The 18,816-nt window shown below is 38.6% G+C and overlaps 1 protein-coding gene across 1 annotated transcript in view; it reads right to left on the bottom strand.

Annotated features, from left to right (window-relative positions):
- Positions 1–1,169: 1,169 nt before the first annotated feature.
- KIAA0825 (KIAA0825 ortholog) overlaps positions 1,170–18,816 on the bottom strand; it is a 238,460-nt gene continuing 220,813 nt past the window's right edge. The window contains exon 20 of the mRNA XM_030968119.1: positions 1,170–4,763. Coding sequence (XP_030823979.1) covers positions 4,640–4,763 — 124 coding nt within the window. The 3' untranslated portion in view covers positions 1,170–4,639. The remainder of the gene's footprint in view (positions 4,764–18,816) is intronic.

The raw sequence follows: 18,816 nt of genomic DNA, 5'->3' as shown, positions 1-18,816 counted from the left end.
AGTCTATTCTCAAATGATGCTGCCAAAGAGGAAAAATATGGTTGCTCTATCATTTTTTGCATATCAATGGATATTGCAAGGCCTTTAGCCCCACCTGCCCAAGACCTTGCATGCTTTCCTTATACTGCCTTCCTGGCAAAGTCACTTAGTTTAGTCTGCATTTCAAGAGCTGGAGTCCAAAGGCAGAGGATAAAGCAAGCTCACCTTTACTCATCACACCTAGAATACTTTCAGAGATTCTGCTTCCCTTCATAACATTGTTTACAATATGGAAAATTGCTACAGAAAAGTGGCTTTCCTCCAACAAGAACCTCCTCAAGATCTATCTAGTCACTTAGAAATCTCCCTGTTGCCATCAAGTTCTCTCATTTCATGTCTAATTGGGCAATGGATCTAATTCTTCTGTCTTTCAACCGTTGCCTTGGGAGTGTGAGTAGTGTTTGTCACTAGAAATGATTGCACATATTTTTAGGGAGCTCCATAAAATAATATTATATCAGCATATAATTGATGTTTTACTGTACATAAGACTCACTAATACTTTGTGAAGACCTTCCAGCTGAGAGGGAAATTGAATATTTCTACCAGCAGAAGCTAATTGGAAGACGCCAGTCTCATGTCTACCATGCACTGCTGTGATGATGTAAAGGTGAGAACATCCATTTGCCATTGTGCATTTTTCCTGAGCAAATAGCATAGATACACATCAAATTCCCTCTCCTAGAATAAAGAATGTCCTATGGGAGTCTGTCAGGACAGCAGTCACTAGAAAACAGGGCTGTGTCTAAATGTTAAGCTGTTCCCAAAATATCTCTCTTTCTCCTCTCTTTTTGAGTTTCATTATTATTAATGCAATTTCAATTTTGCCTTGCTTCTAATTTTATTAATTACCTTTCAAAAGATGAAAGATGTTAAGATTTGGAGCATTCTGAAGGGGACATTAAACAAACCTAATTAGAGATATTCCATGCCATGAAGTCTCCCATTGAAGCCTATTTTGTAAAAGGAGCTAAGTATATTTAATTGTTAAATAATAATTAGGTGTGAGCATCAATGATAATGTACAGTTAACCTAGTTTGTGCTATCTGATCCAATTAATTTCTATAAATGCAATAACTTCCTTTTGAGCTAATTCAGTTGAGACAGTGAGGCCAGCTCTTGTCCTCTCAGAAAGGTCTGTTGTACACAACAGACTTTAGTTTTTATTTTTTATCAACTTTACAGGAGCAATTAACATAATCAGATTGTAGTAGTCATGAAACTTGGGGCACACACTGTAGCAAACAAATCTGAGTTCTGTTGCTTTCATTTATTTAGGCTAAACATACATGTGAGACATTCCTGGATCAATAAGTAGTGTCAAAGAGCCAGGACATTGCATCATTCTTAAAAATTAATTTAATATTAAATCAATATTAGAATCAGCAAAACTTTTTAAAGAATATAGAACTATTGTTTTCTGAAGAAAAGCCAAAGAAAGCAGCGGTCTTACAGTTACAAAAGTGTTCCTAATTTTACACACAAGCATCTATGGAATACATGTACACAGTGGAAAAACAGTCAGCTCTTTCAATTTTCAATTAAGTGTTTACGTTTAAAGCAAACAGTCTTTGCTTTAAATGTAAATGCAAATGTAACATGCAAATCAATGGCATGTTACTTAGCAAGCTGTAAAATTCTTCTTATTACTGTAATTTTATTGAATAAATATGAATGTTGTAGAAGTGTGTGTAACAGTGATCACAGGGGTTTTCAGGTGGGGGAAGAGACGAGAATGTTGACTCCATGTTCAGAAGGCTTGATTTATTATTTTATGATATACATTACACTAAAACTATACTAAAAAGAATAGAAGGAAAAGTTTCATCTCAGAAGACTAGCTAAGATAAGAATGTAAAGGAAAGAATGATAACAAAAGGCAGCTGTCTCGGACTCTGAGACAGCTTGGCCTTGATTGGCCATTAATTATAAACATCCAAGATGGGCCAATCAAAAATCCACCTGATGCATTCCACAGCAGCAGATAACCATTGTTTACATTTTGTTCCTGAAGCCTCTCAGCTTCTCAGGAAGAAAAAATCCCAAGAAAAGGATTTTCATAAAAAGATGTCTGCGACAAGTGTGTATTCAGCATTAAGTAATATTGCCAAGATGATGTCCCTTTTATACTCTAAGGGTTATTTGCAATGGATACATGGTCAGCAAGACCAAAGAGGAATAATCTGGTATTTCCCGGTATGATATTTCTCAGCTCTGATATTTCTCAGTAAGGATTGTGGGTCAAGTACAATTTAAAATACACATTTGTTTGCACTCAGATACCATAAAAGATGCACATATAGGTTTGGGTAGGAAAAGCATCCAAATAAAATACTGTGCAAAGGTTCAGCTTTTATGCTGTTATGTTCTTATGCATGTTAGTCATTGGCCAATCAAAAGTGGGATTCCCCAAGGCTCAGTATTGAAGACAATACTGCTTAATATCTTTATAAATTTGTTTTTATCTTTATTTGGACCAGGGACTAGAGGGCATCCTCAGTCAGTTTACAGATGACACCAAATTGAACAGGAGTGTGGACCTGTTGGAGAGTTGGAAGGCTTTACAACAGATCAGGACAAGCTGGGTCAGTGGGCTGAGGCCAGTGGAATGAGGATCAACACTTGTACTTGGGTCACAACAACTCAAATCAATGCCACAGGTATGGGAGCAGAGTGACTGGAAAATGGCACTGCAGAAAAACTGCTGGTCAACAACCAGCTGAACATGAACCAGAGTCTGCCCAAGTAGCTGAGAAGGCCAATGATATCTCAGCCTTTATCCAAAATTGTGTGGCCAACAGGACCAGGGAAGTGACTGTAGGATATTCCCACTTAATTGTAAGTGATGGGTTTTATTCTCAATTAGCTTATTCATTGGAAAATTTGTCCTCTTTAGAGTAGGTATTTCCCAGAAGGGGAGCATTTTCACAAGAAGTATTTCAATCAGTTTCATCACATAGGCAGTTTATGTGACTATACAAAAAGTTAATTATGTATAATAGATTTTGATAAAATAGCAGAGAATATTCTGAACTCAAATTTCCATGTACACTAACACATTATTTGTATGGCTTGGAATATGTATGCCTTATCTGTCAAAATACCAAACCTACTTTCATGGAAGATCCCTGTAGACATGTTTTAAACCTGAAGTCCACCACTAATCTTTAAAAGGTGAAATACAAAGCAAAGATAAATGGTTTTCACACTTCATCACTTCCTTTATGATCTGAAATTACTACACTGGCAGCAGAGGAAAATGTCTGCTTCATTTTTTTAAGTAATTTTTTTAGCATTTTCTAAGCTACAGTGCCTCACAGCCCTTTTGTGTTGCAGTGTTGTAACAGGATCTTTGGAGATTTGTAAGATGCAATTGTCCACATTTTAATTTTAAATGGTCTGATGTTTTATATGAAAAGAAAAAAGACCAATTAAGAGGAGAAAAACAGCATTTCAGATAAGACCCTAAATCAGCATTAGTAATATGATTACCCATGATGTTGCTGAAACCTTTAGGGGAAAAAAGCATGCCTTCATCCTACTGAAGTAGTCTCAGTTATGTCTGTAATAGCATATGTGTGAAGATATGCTAGGGACACAAATAACTCTGCTCAGATTGCACCCTTAGCAAGATCCTGACAGAGTCCTTCATCAGGTAGAAAAAGTAGTTCCATTGGACTTCTAAAGAAGGAAACTTACAGAAAAATTATGTATTATTTCTGTACAGCTTAAGAGATACTAATCAGACCTTCTGTATTAAAAATGCTGATAGTTTTAACCAGTGTGTAAGAAAAATATTTAGTATTCAGAAAAATACATAATATTCAGAAAATTTTGAATATCAAACCAGGATTACTTTGAATATTAAATTTTACTGTATTTATTAAAAAAATATTATTTTCTCAATTCACTTTTAAGATAATCCTGTGAGCACTGCATGCAAATAATTATTTTAAATAAAAAGATGGTTCTCAAATCTTCTAAAATTTCCCTAATATGTGTTTTTTAAGCCATAAAATACACTGAATGTTAAGTAAGTATTTGTGAATGCAGTAACGCTGATGCATTTTTGATTTGGAATAATGGCCAAGCATACTCATCCCAGAGCAACTCAAAAAGGACTGTAGCTATGTAGTCTATACCTTTCCTTTTTCATGTATTTTGGGTGATGTAATAAACAAGCACCAAAGGAAGGAAAATGTCCTTGAGTTACACAAACTGAGGGCAGGCTGTCTCCAACTCCAAAGTGGGGAATGGAAACCAGAAACATTTGCTTAGCTTGTGTCTAAAATTGCATTATTTTCAGAGTGAATCTTGTATTTTTGAAACAATTCTTAGTTTGTCATTCAGGTTTTTGCCTCTGCAGTATTGAGGTACAACCTCCTTGTTTGTGACACTGACACTTTCCTGTACTGTTCCTCACCTTATGCATATGTGAACAATTGCTTTCTGGATAGGGTGACCAGACAATAACAAGGGAACACTCTCTAATTTAAAACTTTTTACTCAAGATACATATTTCTGAGCTTTCTAGTGCTGTGAGTTATGACATTAACTTAATCTTGTTGAATACAGAAGAAAGGTGCTACCCAAAACCTGTCAAGGTAATTGTTCTTCTTTATCCTCTGACACAGGAGTCCTTTGTGTCAAATAAACATTTTTTAAGTGTTCCACCATAATGTCCTCCTCATCTTCAAGATCTGCATCTTCTTTCATCTCCCACCTGAAAGAAAAAACATTTTATTAATTCTTAATGTGCTTTAAATAAGTCTTTAGAACAAGTAAAAAAATACAGAACTTGTTTTTATCAATTCATTGCCCTCCCCAGCCATGGTGACTCCAGTTGAGATTACTGAATCATGCAAAATACAACCCCCAAAAACCTTGCCACACAGAACTTGGCATGGGCATGAGGCAATTGACACAAATTGTCAAAGATACTACAAAATCTTATATTTACTGCAACAGTACTTTTTTTTTACATTTTATGTGTCAAACACACATTAGTAGAGGTGGAAACTTTGTAAAACTTGCAGAGAAAAAGTGGAAGAGCTAACAAACATTTTGGAAGTTGAGCAGATGCTCTCAATACTCTCTAAGTTTGCAGTGAAATATCACCACATGAAGTCCAACCCAAATATTTAATGTGAGTTGTCATAATTCTCTGGTACTGACAGTACTATTTTACAAAATACTACAAAACTGACCAGCTCTTTTGCTTCTTTAACCATCAAGTATAACAATCTAACCAAAAATAGATGACATCAGATTTTTCCTTCCCCATGTGAATACTCATTTCTAGTTTAGGATTAAGAGCTAGTGTCACTAAGACTGCAAAAGTGAAGGACTGTGAAGATGCTTTTTTTTTAGTAGTAGTAGTAGTCAAATATAAAACCTTACAAGTCATGCAGTATTCTGTTAAAGAAAATCCGGATAAAAAAAGCTGCAAGAGTGTTGATATGTAGTCAGGTAAACTTTGTATCACTGCAATTATGCCTACACAATGGTCACTTCTTTTACAAGTTCTGTGGATATTTTAAGAGTTTGATATCCTTTTAATATTAATCTCATTCTCTTCTAAGTAGATAATAGAGTGTAGGCTTCCAATTCAGACCACTTGAAGACAGAAGGTAAAACACCAATACTAAAACTAGAAATCACATTATCAAGTATAAAAACGAATAGGTTATAAATGAGCCATAGAATGATGCAGAAAAGTAGATGTAAAAAATGAGCCAAACAAGGACTGCTTTTAGGAAACTGTCAGGAGCAATACTTTAGTCCTGTCCCCACACTTCTTAGGCCCTCATTCATATTGCAAAACTCAAAGTCATATACAAGTTTAGATTGGTGAATAAAACAAATATAATACAGAATGGTGGAACGACTATATTTCATTCCTTATATTTGGAAGAAGAGAACAGCTAATTTTGGCAATAGAGCATGGTGTATACTTTGTATCTATTTTAAAGCTTACTAAAACCAGAAGGAGCAAGTGCTCTGTTAGCACAATCTCATTGTTAAAAAACAATTAGGAAAAAATATGTTCAAAGACCATACATAAATTAGCACATATACTTGCCACCTTTACCTTGAAAACTGAATCTGACAACCCATATCATTGCCTGAAGGAGTATCTGAACAAGCAAAGCATACTATGAATAAAATTATAAGCACTGAATGCCTATGGTCAAGGTTTTGCCATAATTAGCTTCCTATTACCCCACTCATATGTGACTGCTATCATACTTAACCTTATGTGCATATTAGCATTAGGTACAATTAATTGCTCTGTCTGCTTCATTCTCTGGTTTATGATATAAAATCTGGCTGTATGAGCCTTCAGTGCAATCACTTTTGCAAGCATCCCCAGTGAATGGTGTTTAACAGGGTGACTGGCTTCCCCTTTTCCTTTTGGTAATGTATATCTTCTCTTCAAACCTAGGAAGATGTTTTGCATGCCTTAATTTGAATTTATGGTCCTCAGCATTATTCAGAAACACTATTACATGAGCTGAACTAATTAATTTTAATTAATTTGATTTGTTGCATATTTTTACCTAGAGGAGCTGTTTGCTTAGAAAGACTGTCATAGTTACAGAGATAGGAGGTAGATTGTAGCATTATGTAGCATATTTGGGTGACCCAAAATCATGTATTCCATATCTTCTTTACATCAATCTGTGCAAGGTAGTTTACTATCTCTTTAAGACCCAGAGTTGGAAGCAGAACCTTTGTGTTTTACCCCAGTTCACGGAAAGGGGAAGGGTGATGGGAACAGACACATGGAGCTCTCTGTTTCGTCCTTTCCAGACTCTTGAGAATATCAGAAAATGGGGCGCTCTGACAGGCTGCTAGCCTCAGCTTCCCAGGAACTGATAAAAAAAATGACAGACAGCGACCCTTGCCACAGTTGCTATAGCAACCACGGCTTTTGGAGCCCAGGGAGATGTTTCTTTCCCTGGACTTTCTGCTGCTTCTGCTCAGGACAGCTGCCTGTCGTCAAGAGTTGGAGCTTCTCCACAAGTTTCCAGCTGCTGAGGGGGTTGGCCCTACATCTCCTGAGAAGTTTCTTCCAGTGTTTCAACAGCACTGACTCCTTTAGGAGAAAAATATGTTTTCTAGGTTCTATTTTTCACCACTCCCATTGTTACCTGGGACAGAAGGCAGTTTTGGAACCATGGATGCTCATTTAGTGTGTTGTTGCCTTTGTGCCCTGTCTTGGCCACATGGCGCAGAGAGTGGAATTGACACCATTTTGTCTGTGTTCCCCAGGACAATTCAAGGGACCTCCTCTGCATTTATGGGTGAGGGCTTAAGTGTTTGCCTCTATATTTCCTGCTGTTTTATTTTAGTAAACTGCTTTTTCTTTTTCACATACCTCTTTGCATTTGTCTCCCCTCATTGGTAGAGGGTATAGGTTGAAAACTAAGGGGAGGGAAGTTATTGCAGAGTCTCTGCCCTATAAAATTTCCTTAAACTAAGACATATTTGGCACCAAGCTAAAAGGAGGTCAAGAGAGGAAGTGAAAAAATAACAAATTTGACCAAATAATTTCTATATTGGGTACAGAACTCCCTGGTTACCACATTGCTTGGTCTGATCATGGCACTGTGGCACCTAACCTTGTATACGCATCCAAATATGTGGAAGGATCTGCCCATGATAGTGCTGTTCTTCAGATCAGGGAGAGGAACCAAGATACAGTTGATACAGTTTGTGTTACCAGTTTATGGAATGATAACATCAAAGACAATGAAGATCGTTTGGTAATTGTATTCATCATTGTTTTCCTGTCCTGATCTGGGTTGCTGTGCCTGGGGGTTTATTAATAATCACACACAGCCTGTTGGGGGAAGAGGAGAAGATGATTTTTCCTTTTGCCTTTCACCTCCTTCAGGTCCACATCACTTCTTGAGAAAGCTGAATTCCCTCTGGATGCTACGGTGGATAGGGCCCCCAGGCATAGGCACAGGGTTAGGGTAGTTTGGTTGTTGCCAAATAGGGGGTGAGTTTGGATGAGTAGGAAGATTCCGGCTACTACTATTGTGCTAGAGTGGAATAGGGTGGATACGGGGGTTGGTCCTTCTATCACAGCTGGGAGGCATGGGTGGAGGCCAAATTGAGCGGATTTTCTGGTTGCGGCTAGAATGAGGCCTAATAGGGGTAGTGTAGGAGTTTGGCAAGGAGCGAGAAGTTGTTGGATTTCTCATGTGTTTGTGGCGGAGGCCAGTCATGCTATGCAGAGAATAAGTCCGATGTCTCCAATTCGGTTGAATTAGAAGTTCAACTGGGATGGATAAGACGCTAGCCTTCATCAATAATGGAGGCATCAACTTAAGGCCTTGGGGGATGCAGGATATTAAGAAATGAAACATCTAGTTGGGTTATGGTGAGAAGCATGGAATCATGGGAGTTATTATGTTAACATTGTTATTCCATATTAGGCAATGTTTCTAGTTCTTGTTTCTGATTGGTTACATACATTTTCCATACATGGGTATGTTTTTAGTTCCTGCTGATGATTGGTTCTCTGCCCTCAGATATATTGTTGAGTTCACCCCATTGTCTTGTCTTCAAGGATCATCCCATACAGTGTACACCTTTTCCTTCCTTTGTTATTTTTGCTCATTATTAAAGTTGTCTATTTTTCAGACATTCTCGTTGTTCTCATCCCTATTTCTTCTGCCACACAACTCCCAGCTGGCCCGATCCTGAGGTCACATGCACTGGCACAACAGGACGCCATATTCTCCTTGCTGGTTCTGCTCTATCTCCTCTATACAGGCTACAACACATCTGGAGTCAGATGGAGACTTCTAGGGAGGTGTCTTGGATTGATTTATGATGATAGCCTCTTCCATAGTCCTCTGCTTTATGCCCAAAATTGATTACTGTATCTTTAAAGCCTAGGATTGGTAGTGTGTGGGACTGGGGAGGGGGGAGCTTTGGGCTTTTGCTGGGCATTTTTGAAGCCTCACTGCCCAAGCATTCCATGGCACTGTGCAGTTTGGGTTTGTTGGCCCAGGCAGAAAAGCTTTTCCCTCCTCTGGCTTGGAGAAGCTGCAGCAGCAATCTTTCATCTGCCCTGAGTGAACTGAACAGCTGGTGGTCCAAGACTGCAGGAGTGGGACTGGCTGGAGCCGGGCTGCCTCATTCCAGCCCCAAGCCTTGGGGAGCTGACCCAGGGAGAAAAACACCAAGAGGCTCCAGTCCAGCTGTTTGTCTGCTGTGGAGAGGGGGTCAATGCCAGAGAGCCATCAGGTTTTTGCCTCCTTCTGGAACTCCTCCATGATATATCTACTACCCTCAGCATGAAAGCCTGCTCTGTCTCATACTGGTCAGGGAGTTTAGTTTGGAAGCCTCCCTCTAAACAAATATAAAACTCTGATAAGGTAGCAGAATAATTGAAATAAAATTGCTGTGTCCGTTCAGAAAGGGGCAACTTACTGCTCTGTGCTGGGCCCTAGTTAATGCTTACCTGCATGCTTCTTGTTACCATACAGCAGCAGCTTCAACCAGAAGGGAAGGAGAGCAAATTGGTAGACACCACAGTCACTCAGGCTGCAGTTAAACAAGATGAGCAGCCTAAGCCAGTAGCAGTCGCCCCTGTCCAAAGGAGGGGCTAAATAAGTCCAAATCCAGTTGCCCAGTAAGATGACCATGGGGAGTTCTAGGGAGAATGTTCAAGGGGAACATCTCTTCAACACATCATGCCAACAATGCTACCTGGAGTAAGCAGATCACTCTGATCACACAGCAAGTTCAGATGAGAAATCTTAATCATTCAGGGATCTTGGAAATTATCACAAACTGGCCTGAAGGTGAGTGTTTTGGACTATCATCTGAAGAGGAAGAGGATTAGGTGGCACATGCTGAGGAGGCCTCACCATATAACCAGCCACGAGCAAGTAAGAGGCAACACACTCTCTTCACTGACAGTTCCTGCCTTATTAGAGACAAGTCAAAAATGGAAAGCTGCCATATTGGAGTCTAAGCAGCAAGTCACAGAAAGTACTAAAGGACAAGGTGGATCAAGCCAGAATGCAGAGCTGAAAACCCATCTGGCTTTGGATATTGCCAGCTGGGAGAAGTGGCCAACACTATACCTCTATACTGACTTGTAGATGGTAGCAAACACTCTATGGGGGTGGCTGGAATGATGGGGAAAGGCCAATTGGCATTGAAGAAGGAAATTTGTTGAGGCTGCAAAAGTCTGACTGGACATTGCTGCTTGGGTAGAGAAGCTGACCACAGAAGTTTCGTGTGGATGCCTAGATGCCTATGAATTGGGCTAATGAGGAGCATTGCAACAACAAATAAGTGGATTGGGCTTCCAAAATTAAAGGCAGACCTGGACTGGCAACAGAAGGGAGAGTTATTTCTAGTTTGGTGGGCCCAGGTCATGAAGTGCCTCAAGTCATGAGGGAAGAGATGCAACATATTGATGGATTTGTGACTGAAGGATGGACTTAACCATGGACACCATATCCCAGGTAATCCCTGATTATGAAACATGTGCTGCATCAAAGCAGGCCAAGCAGGTAAAACCCATTAGTACAGGATACAATGGGCTAAATATAACTCTGGAGAGGCCTGTCAGATGGATTATATCATACTGCAGCAAACCTGCCAAGGCAGGCGCTATGTACTCACAATCATAGAAGCAACCACTGGATGGCTGGAGATCTACCCTGTGCCTCAAGCCTCTCCTGTGGGAACATGGCACCCCAGAAAGAATTGAATAAGACAATGGGACTCCTGTTAAAAAGAACATCATGGACACCTGGGGTAGAGAACATCGTAATCAGAGAGTGTATCACATTCCCTATCACCCATGAGCCCTTGGGAAAGCCAAACAGTGCAATGGATTGTTAGAAACCATGCTGAACGCAATGGGTGGTGGAACCTTCAAACAATGGGATCTGTATTTACCAAAGACCACCATGGATACAATGTTTGACCTAAGACCTTGGAGAAGGTTTGAAGGTTCAGAATGGAACAGTGAAACTGACACAAAATAAGAATAAAGATTCATAGTTTAAGCAGAAATATGTTTTAAGCAATTAGAAATATGCCTCATATAAGTGACTAAATATGTTAAGCAAGATAGTAGAAAATTTTAAAGTTTAGCAATAGAACTTGTTATAGAGTTAGTAAAAAGCAGAAGATACAGCAATAAGAGTTATTCTATTTCTGTAGAGTTATATGATGAGATAAAAAGAGAGGCATTGCAGCAAATCGTGTAAAATGCAGCAATTAACAATTGGTTTATGAAGATGCTAGCAAGCTTTGTGGATGTAGCTGATTGGATAAGAAATTTATAAAAGACATTGTAAAATGTAAAACATGTAAAATTACAACGCCTTCTGATGTATGTACAGCTTCTGATGTGATGGCATGAATGGATGTAACAACCTTACAGTCTCACCCTTCCATGAGACTGATTTTGCAATAAACCATTTTTTAACCACCTCATCAGTCAACCCCGTCTACTTTGTATCCCAAAAACCAGCTGAGTATGTCTGAGCTGAAAGGGAATCCAGCAGGGGGCAGGAAGAGGTAGCAAGCAGTAGGAGTGACATCCCAGAGCTGCACCCCACTGTCACACAGAGGGAACATGGAAAACTGGCACTGCAGGCCAGTACCTGCGTCAGACAACACCAGCACATCTCCCACCAGAATCATATCATAGCCCCCTGCATTCCTGTTTTTTTTTTCTTCCCGAGGGGAAGGTTTAGCCAGGAGAGCCTCTCTACCATCTTGTCTTTGTCCTCTGGGGCACAGGACCTGCCTGGGTGGCAGCCATCTTGTTTTCTTTGTTCTCAGAGAAACCAGTTGACTCAGCACCTGTGTATCTAGAGATTTTTGTTGTTTTCTTTGTTGTTGCTGTTTTCTTTTAGTAAAATGTTATTTCTTTCACTTACATCTTTTTTGCATTTCTCTCCTTATCTGTAGACAGGGAGAAGGGAGGTAAATTTCAGAGTCTGTGCACCATAAAATCATATTAGCCTAAGACAAGGACAATAACTGAAAATTCTAAATTAAGTACATTCAAAGCAGTTATTGGCTAACGGAAGTTTAACAATAAATCAGCAGATTCTTTTTGAAGATAGTGATTTCATACCTCTCAGCATATTTCATTGAATCTTAAACACTAGCACTGGTAAAAATCTTCAATATCATACAGTCTGGACGTTCTCTAGTGTTCACTTTATAAGAGGTTATCCTAATACATTTTCATTTTATCCAAAAGTAATCTACTTTTAAAACATTTATGCAGATCCAATAATGTATATTCACTTAACAGCATCTATGAATTAAAAATCTATGAAGTGAGCTTGACCAGCATCTGGTCCCTTATTAAATGAGAAATTTTTCCAGTTTGCTGCTTTAAGTCTGGGGATAATATAGTTTTTTAAAAGACTTACTGGACTGTAAGGAAGAAGGCTGTAACACATGTTTATTTTTCTAAATGGGATGAGAAACTAGCTGTTTGTGTTTAAGTGGAAAAAGTCAATGTATACTAGTAAAAATTTTGTCCAAAATAGATCTTTTTACTAGCATATCAAAACTATGTGCCAATTGTTCTGGCAATAGTAATTGACACAAATCTAACTAGCCAGTTAAAGTAACGTGAATATGAATAAAATTACCATCAGGAATTACTTTCAAAATGCAAGGTTCACCAATTGAACAGCCAACTTGTACACTTCTGTTGGTTCAAATCATTAGTAACACAGCTCTTACAAAAAAAATTTCAAATTCAGAGGTTGTGGATACGGGTTGTGGAAACAGGATATAAGATGAAACACAGGACAACAGGAGCAGGAAGTGTTAGCACATGACCAGTGCAGAGTTCAGCAAAAAGTAACTCAGGTAAAGGAAAGGAGGGATATCCATATATGGTGAACTGTGATATTATTGGTTAGCAAGAACAGTATGTTACTGTATAAGGCAATGTTTAAGGTCATTGGATGATTGTAGTCTTAAGAGGTCCTATATAAATGCCATGTTGGGCCAAATAAATCGGTTGTGATCATCAGTCAGACTCCCAAGTCATCCCCGCCTCTTGAATACCAAAACATATACCACAAGAGGTGGTATATGTTTTATTTCAGTCTGATATATCTTGGAACATTAAATAAAATCAGCATTTTAAAAGGATATAGGAATTATTTGAAGCAATCCATTATAGCACCACCTATATTTTGCTTAGAGTTCACTTAAACATAAAAAGATGAATTCAAGTGTCCAGAATGCCCAATTTTAGTATACTATTGATGTTTAAAAAAAAGCACATGTTTAGAATAAAATGCCATTGCCTTTGTAATGTTTAGGGTAGCACCAAAAATTTTCAAGCCAACAATAACTTGTGAATGTAGATAATTAAAAATAAATATATTTTCAGAATATGCTGAAATATCAAACAATGTAGGTGACATACTGTGTGAACATGATGTAAATCACTTAAACACTTTTCTCTGTATACTGTTCCTTTCTGTGTTGCATGTGGCTAATCAAGGGGAAAAAAACAGTAGTGTATTTTTCAGATAGATAAAGCAAAACACATTAGCACAGATAAATACAGAAATCACTAAAGTTTTCTGCTGGTCAGCTTACACCTTAGATGAGGGTCAGAGGGGAGAGCTTCTGTTTCTCCTCATAAATAAGAAGCAAGAGAGGAAGTGTTGTTGGCTTGCACATCCACAAGCTAACAGAGTGCAAGGAGGAAGTATTCAGTAACCCAGGAAGATCAAGTGATTCCAGCTCAGGTTTCCTTAGCAATGTATTGATTGTGCTCTTGTGCTCTCCTTGCTTATAAATAGCATCAATATATCCATTTATATAAATCGCTACACATAACAATTTTTTGTAATGCTTTTGTTTCTCTTTATTGAATTGTAGAAAGTAAAGAAGTTAAATCTGTTTGCAGAGACACAGAGAAAAATTCTCAGTGTACCAGTAAAAAGCTTGCTGGGCGGTCCCCATTATTTTCTTCTTTAGACTAGGCCCATAACATCTACTGCATGCATGAAGTTGCTTATCTGACATTCTGAACTAAGAAATGTGCAAATGCACTAATTGTGCAAATGCATATATTTCACATACATATGCATAGAACATACTTTTTTATACCTATATATGCACACATACATACCTATAACCATGCAAGTAACAGAGCAATGAAGTAGGCATTCAAGAGGGCTGATTTTATGAAAGAATGGGGTCAGTAACACTGTCTAAGCTAAGTGCTTGGAGGTAAGTACTCCAAGGATTACATCTTTTCAGTAATATAAAATAACTCAGTAATTGTGGATTGAATTTAATTCTTTTGAGTCTTAATTTAATTTTTCAAGAATATCGAAGAAGGAAGTATGTTATAATCAGAGTGCCAAAGATATATTCATTCAGGAAATGCATACGACTTACCTGCCTATGATTACACGTTAGAAATGCATCTACTAAAAATACCCTGCTGTTCACGTGATCAGCTACTTGTTCCCTCTCTTTATATGTCACCTTTTTATTTCAATTTACAAAGCCTTTCCATTATGGATGTTGAAAACCCAATGTAAATATTTTAAAGGATTAAACTTTCAAATATGGTTACTGTGGCACATATACGTTCTGTAAATACAAATACAAGATATATCTGCTGAGAAACTATATTTGATAATCTGACAGCGTTGAGGCGTAACAGTATAAAAAATTCATATTTTGTCAACAAGAAACTTTCTCAATTTTTTAAGGAGAGGCTACTACAATAGCATAAAAAGACCAATATTTTAAAAATGTAAGATTATTATGGCTGTATTATAATCCCCTTCTTAATGCATTGAAATTTTAACAAATACTAATTTTCTTGCTTTTAGAAGGATTTCACTCAGTTCATAATTTGCAGAAAAAAATGCTCTATGTAAAGAAGAACACTTTGGGGAACAAGGAAACTGACTTGTATTGGTAACAAATGGTTTTACTCAAATTTAAGCAAATGCTGGCTGCTAAAAAACCTTGTCCTTTCATGCCCATTGCTGTTTGATATGCAGACAGAATACTCCAGTTTTTTTGAGGAGCAAAAAAATTTATTTCAACAAGCTCAGAAATTTAGCAGATGCTTCTTATTTTATTTTCAAAAATTGGTACCTGTTTGCATAATCCTGTCTCACTCTTCCTGAAGATTCCCAGGGACAGACTGAAAATGCAACAACCAATTGAAGCAGAGATACCATCCCAAAGAAGAGCAAAATAATCTGTAGATAAAAATCTACAAGCCCAACAAATAAATTTCAGACTAGCATACCAAAAAAACAGAGAGGAGATGAAGATAAACAGGATCTCTGTCCACACTAGGCTTCACCTTTGGTCATTCAGGTCCTTCACTGCTGAACTGCAATCTTTTACAGAAAGAGTTTGTTTCTGTTAGGAACTGAAAAACTAGCAATTTCCCCTGGTTCATTCTGAGAAAGATGATATTGCCTACATCAGTGTAACTGATATTTACATCCAGAAACAAGAAAGCCACAAAAGCAAGGAAGGGAAAGGTAGGTGAAATGATAACCGACAGTTCTGGAAATTCATCATGCAGACTTGACACCTTGCAACCAAGTGTAAAGGGGGAGCACTAGATAAAACACTACTCCCAAATGAATTGGCAAAGACCTTTACTTTCTGTGCTTAGTCCAAAGCCACTCCTTAAACTGTTATTAACCGGAAGAAAAAAGATGAATAAACAAGGTGAATTTCAGTTGTTTTTAACCCACTCAAAGAGGGTTAAGACTGGTGACTTTACAGAACAGCATGCTGAGCTCTAGACTGGAAAAGTGAAATCACGGAAAGCATCTATAGGAAGTTTACTTCATAATGCTGTGTATTAAATACATTTTAAAAATCATGTTGATTAATTTACTCAAAATGTATACTCATGGAAATCTCTTAACTGTAAATATTTTTTACTATATTTCAAGATACTTAATTTAGAGCAGTTTCTAAATATGGGAATGATTAAACAGAAATACGACATAATGAAACAATACATCTCACATATCATAATATATCGCATATTTACTGTAATTTTTTCCACTCTTCCATTCTTTAGAAAGTTAAATACTACAGTTTTGCTTTAAAAATAAGTAAAAAATATTTTAAATCTTGTTTAAAAAAGCATAAGGCTCTAGTTTTCAAATTAACTGAGTAGCATAATTTAAATTGTAATATTTGCTTTACTAGTGAAAGCAGAGATTGAAGAATTTTCTTCTACTTAATAACTAAAAAATTAATTGGGCTATTACATTATTTTTTATTAATCTGTTAGGGTTGTGACAGCCAAAACCTGGTGGCATATCTGCAACCAGGAAACTCATCAAAAATTGTGTTTACAACTTCCATTGACTGAAATCCAATTTAGTGAACATTTTTTTCATGATTTTCAAGAGGAAAACACATTTCATAGTTAAAAATCTAGAAAGCATCTTCAGAAAGTTTAACAGGTTGGCCTTTGCCAGCTAGGACCACTGCAGCTTTGGTCAGAGATGTGGGGAGAACAAAGGAAAGTGTACAGGACACCGTCATGCTGCAATAAATTGATAGAGTGAAGATTTGACTAATTCCTTAACACAGAACAAAGAATGACTGTGGGATGGTTGTATCTTTCTTTGACATGGAAGTGACAGAGAAAGGGTCTCTTACCTACTGGTGAAGTCCCCACCTGCCAGGCTTCTGCCTTTGTCTCTCTGTGTGATGAAATTTAAAAGGTTTGGATTTCATCTTGGAAAAGGTTGAGAACATGTTTCTAAATCTCAGAAATCCTCTCATGACAGGAATATCATTTATCTGTCAAGTGTATCGAAATTATAGACTCATAGAAACATTAATGTTGGAAAAGACCTCTGGATCATCAAGTGCACCCTTTGACTGAACACCACCATGTGAGGTAAACCATAGCACTAAGTGCCACATTTAGTCCTTTCCTGAACACCATCTGGGGTGGTGACTCTCCCGCTTCCCTGGACAGTCCATTCGAGTATCTAACAACCCCTTCAATGAAAAAATTCTTCTTGATGTCCAAACCCAACTTCCTACAGTGCAGTTTGAGGCCATTTCCTCTTGTCCTGTCATTAGCTGACTAGGAGAAGAGACTAACACCTACCTTGCTACACCATCCTTTCAGACTATTATAGAGAGTGATAAAGTTTCCCATGAGCCTCCTTTTCTCCAGCCTAAACAACCCCAGCTCTTTCATCCAAACTGTGACCCTTCTCATATAACCTGCTTCCTAGACCCTTCAGCTCTGCCCTTTTTGGACACACAGGGGGACAATCACTGCCCTGGTTCTGCTGGCCACACGATTTCTGATAAAGACCAGGATGCCATTGGCCTTCTTGGCCACCTGGGCACACTCTGGCTCACGTTCAGCCAGTTGTCAATCAGCATTCCCAGGTCCTTTCCTCCTGGGCCACTCTCCAGTCACTCTTCCCCCAGCCTGTAGCACTGCATGGAGTTGATGTGATCCAAGTGCAGGAACCACCACTGGCCTTGTTAAACCTCACAGCACCGGCCTCGGCCCCTTGGCCCGGCCCGGCCGGATCACTCTGCAGAGGCTGCCCATGCTCCGGCAGATCAACACTCCTGCCCAGTTAGTGCTGTCTGCAACTTACTGAGGGTACACTCAATCCCCTCATCCACAGCAGCAATAAAGACATTAAGCAGGGCTGGAACCCATAGTGAGCCTTGGGGATCCCCAGTAGTGACTGACCATCACCTGCAGCACCATTCACTCCCACACTCTGGGCCCAGCCTTCCAGCCAGTTCTTAACTCAGTGAAGTGTGCGCTCGCCCAAGCCACAGGCTGCCAGATTCTCCAACAGAATGCTGTGGGAGACAGTATCAAAGGCTCTGCTGAAGTCCAGGTACACAACATCCACAGCCTCTTGTCATTCACTAAGCAGGCTACCTGGTCATAAAAGGAGATTAGGCTCATCAAGTAGGACCTGCATCTTCTAAACCTGTGCTGGCTGCACCTGATTCCATGGTCATCCTGTAGGGGCTGCATGATGGCATTCAAGATTATCTGCTCCTTGCTGGACACTGAGGTCAGGCTGACAGGCCTGTAGATCCTCAGGTCCTCCATCTCACCCTTCTATTGGATGGGCAACACATTGGTCAGCCTCCAGTCATCTGGGACATCCCCAGTTACCCAGGACTGATGATAAATGATGGAGAATGGTGTGAAGTCCACTCTTCAGAAGCCCGAGTTAGAGGTTTGGTTGACAATCCAGATACTACTTGGACATTTTTGAACATTAAGGAAAAAAAAGGAAAAAAAAAAAAAAAAAAAGCAGACAGGTGGAGCCTAAAATATCTGGAGAAGAAGTATTATTTAATCCCATTTTCAGCATTTTAAACAGGAATGTCAACTTCCTTGCAGCTGCTCATACATTTCAGGAGAACATAGCACTAAGCAACAGCATTAGATTGACACCAACTAGGATAGGTCTGAGATATCAAAAAGATAAAACCTATAATAATTCATTGCAATATTTGAACTCCTGGTAATGTACTTTGTACTTCTAAAGATGAGAAATCAGCACAATGCTCTGTGCTTTCACAAAAAGAATATATCCTGCATAAAGAACAGTCAAAGAAATAAAGAAATTAGGGATATTACAATAAATAAGCCAAAGTTAGTGCAATGTTTCTCTTTTGAAATTCGAATTTTCTCTAAATTTCTGCTCAAAGTAAACAGCATTCTGGAGCATCATGTGCACTTTATTCTA

This window comes from Camarhynchus parvulus, chromosome Z, assembly GCF_901933205.1.
Source record: "Camarhynchus parvulus chromosome Z, STF_HiC, whole genome shotgun sequence".
Classification (NCBI taxonomy): domain Eukaryota; kingdom Metazoa; phylum Chordata; class Aves; order Passeriformes; family Thraupidae; genus Camarhynchus; species Camarhynchus parvulus.
Note: the sequence above shows the minus strand (reverse complement) of the source record. Positions and strands in the feature narration are given on the sequence as shown.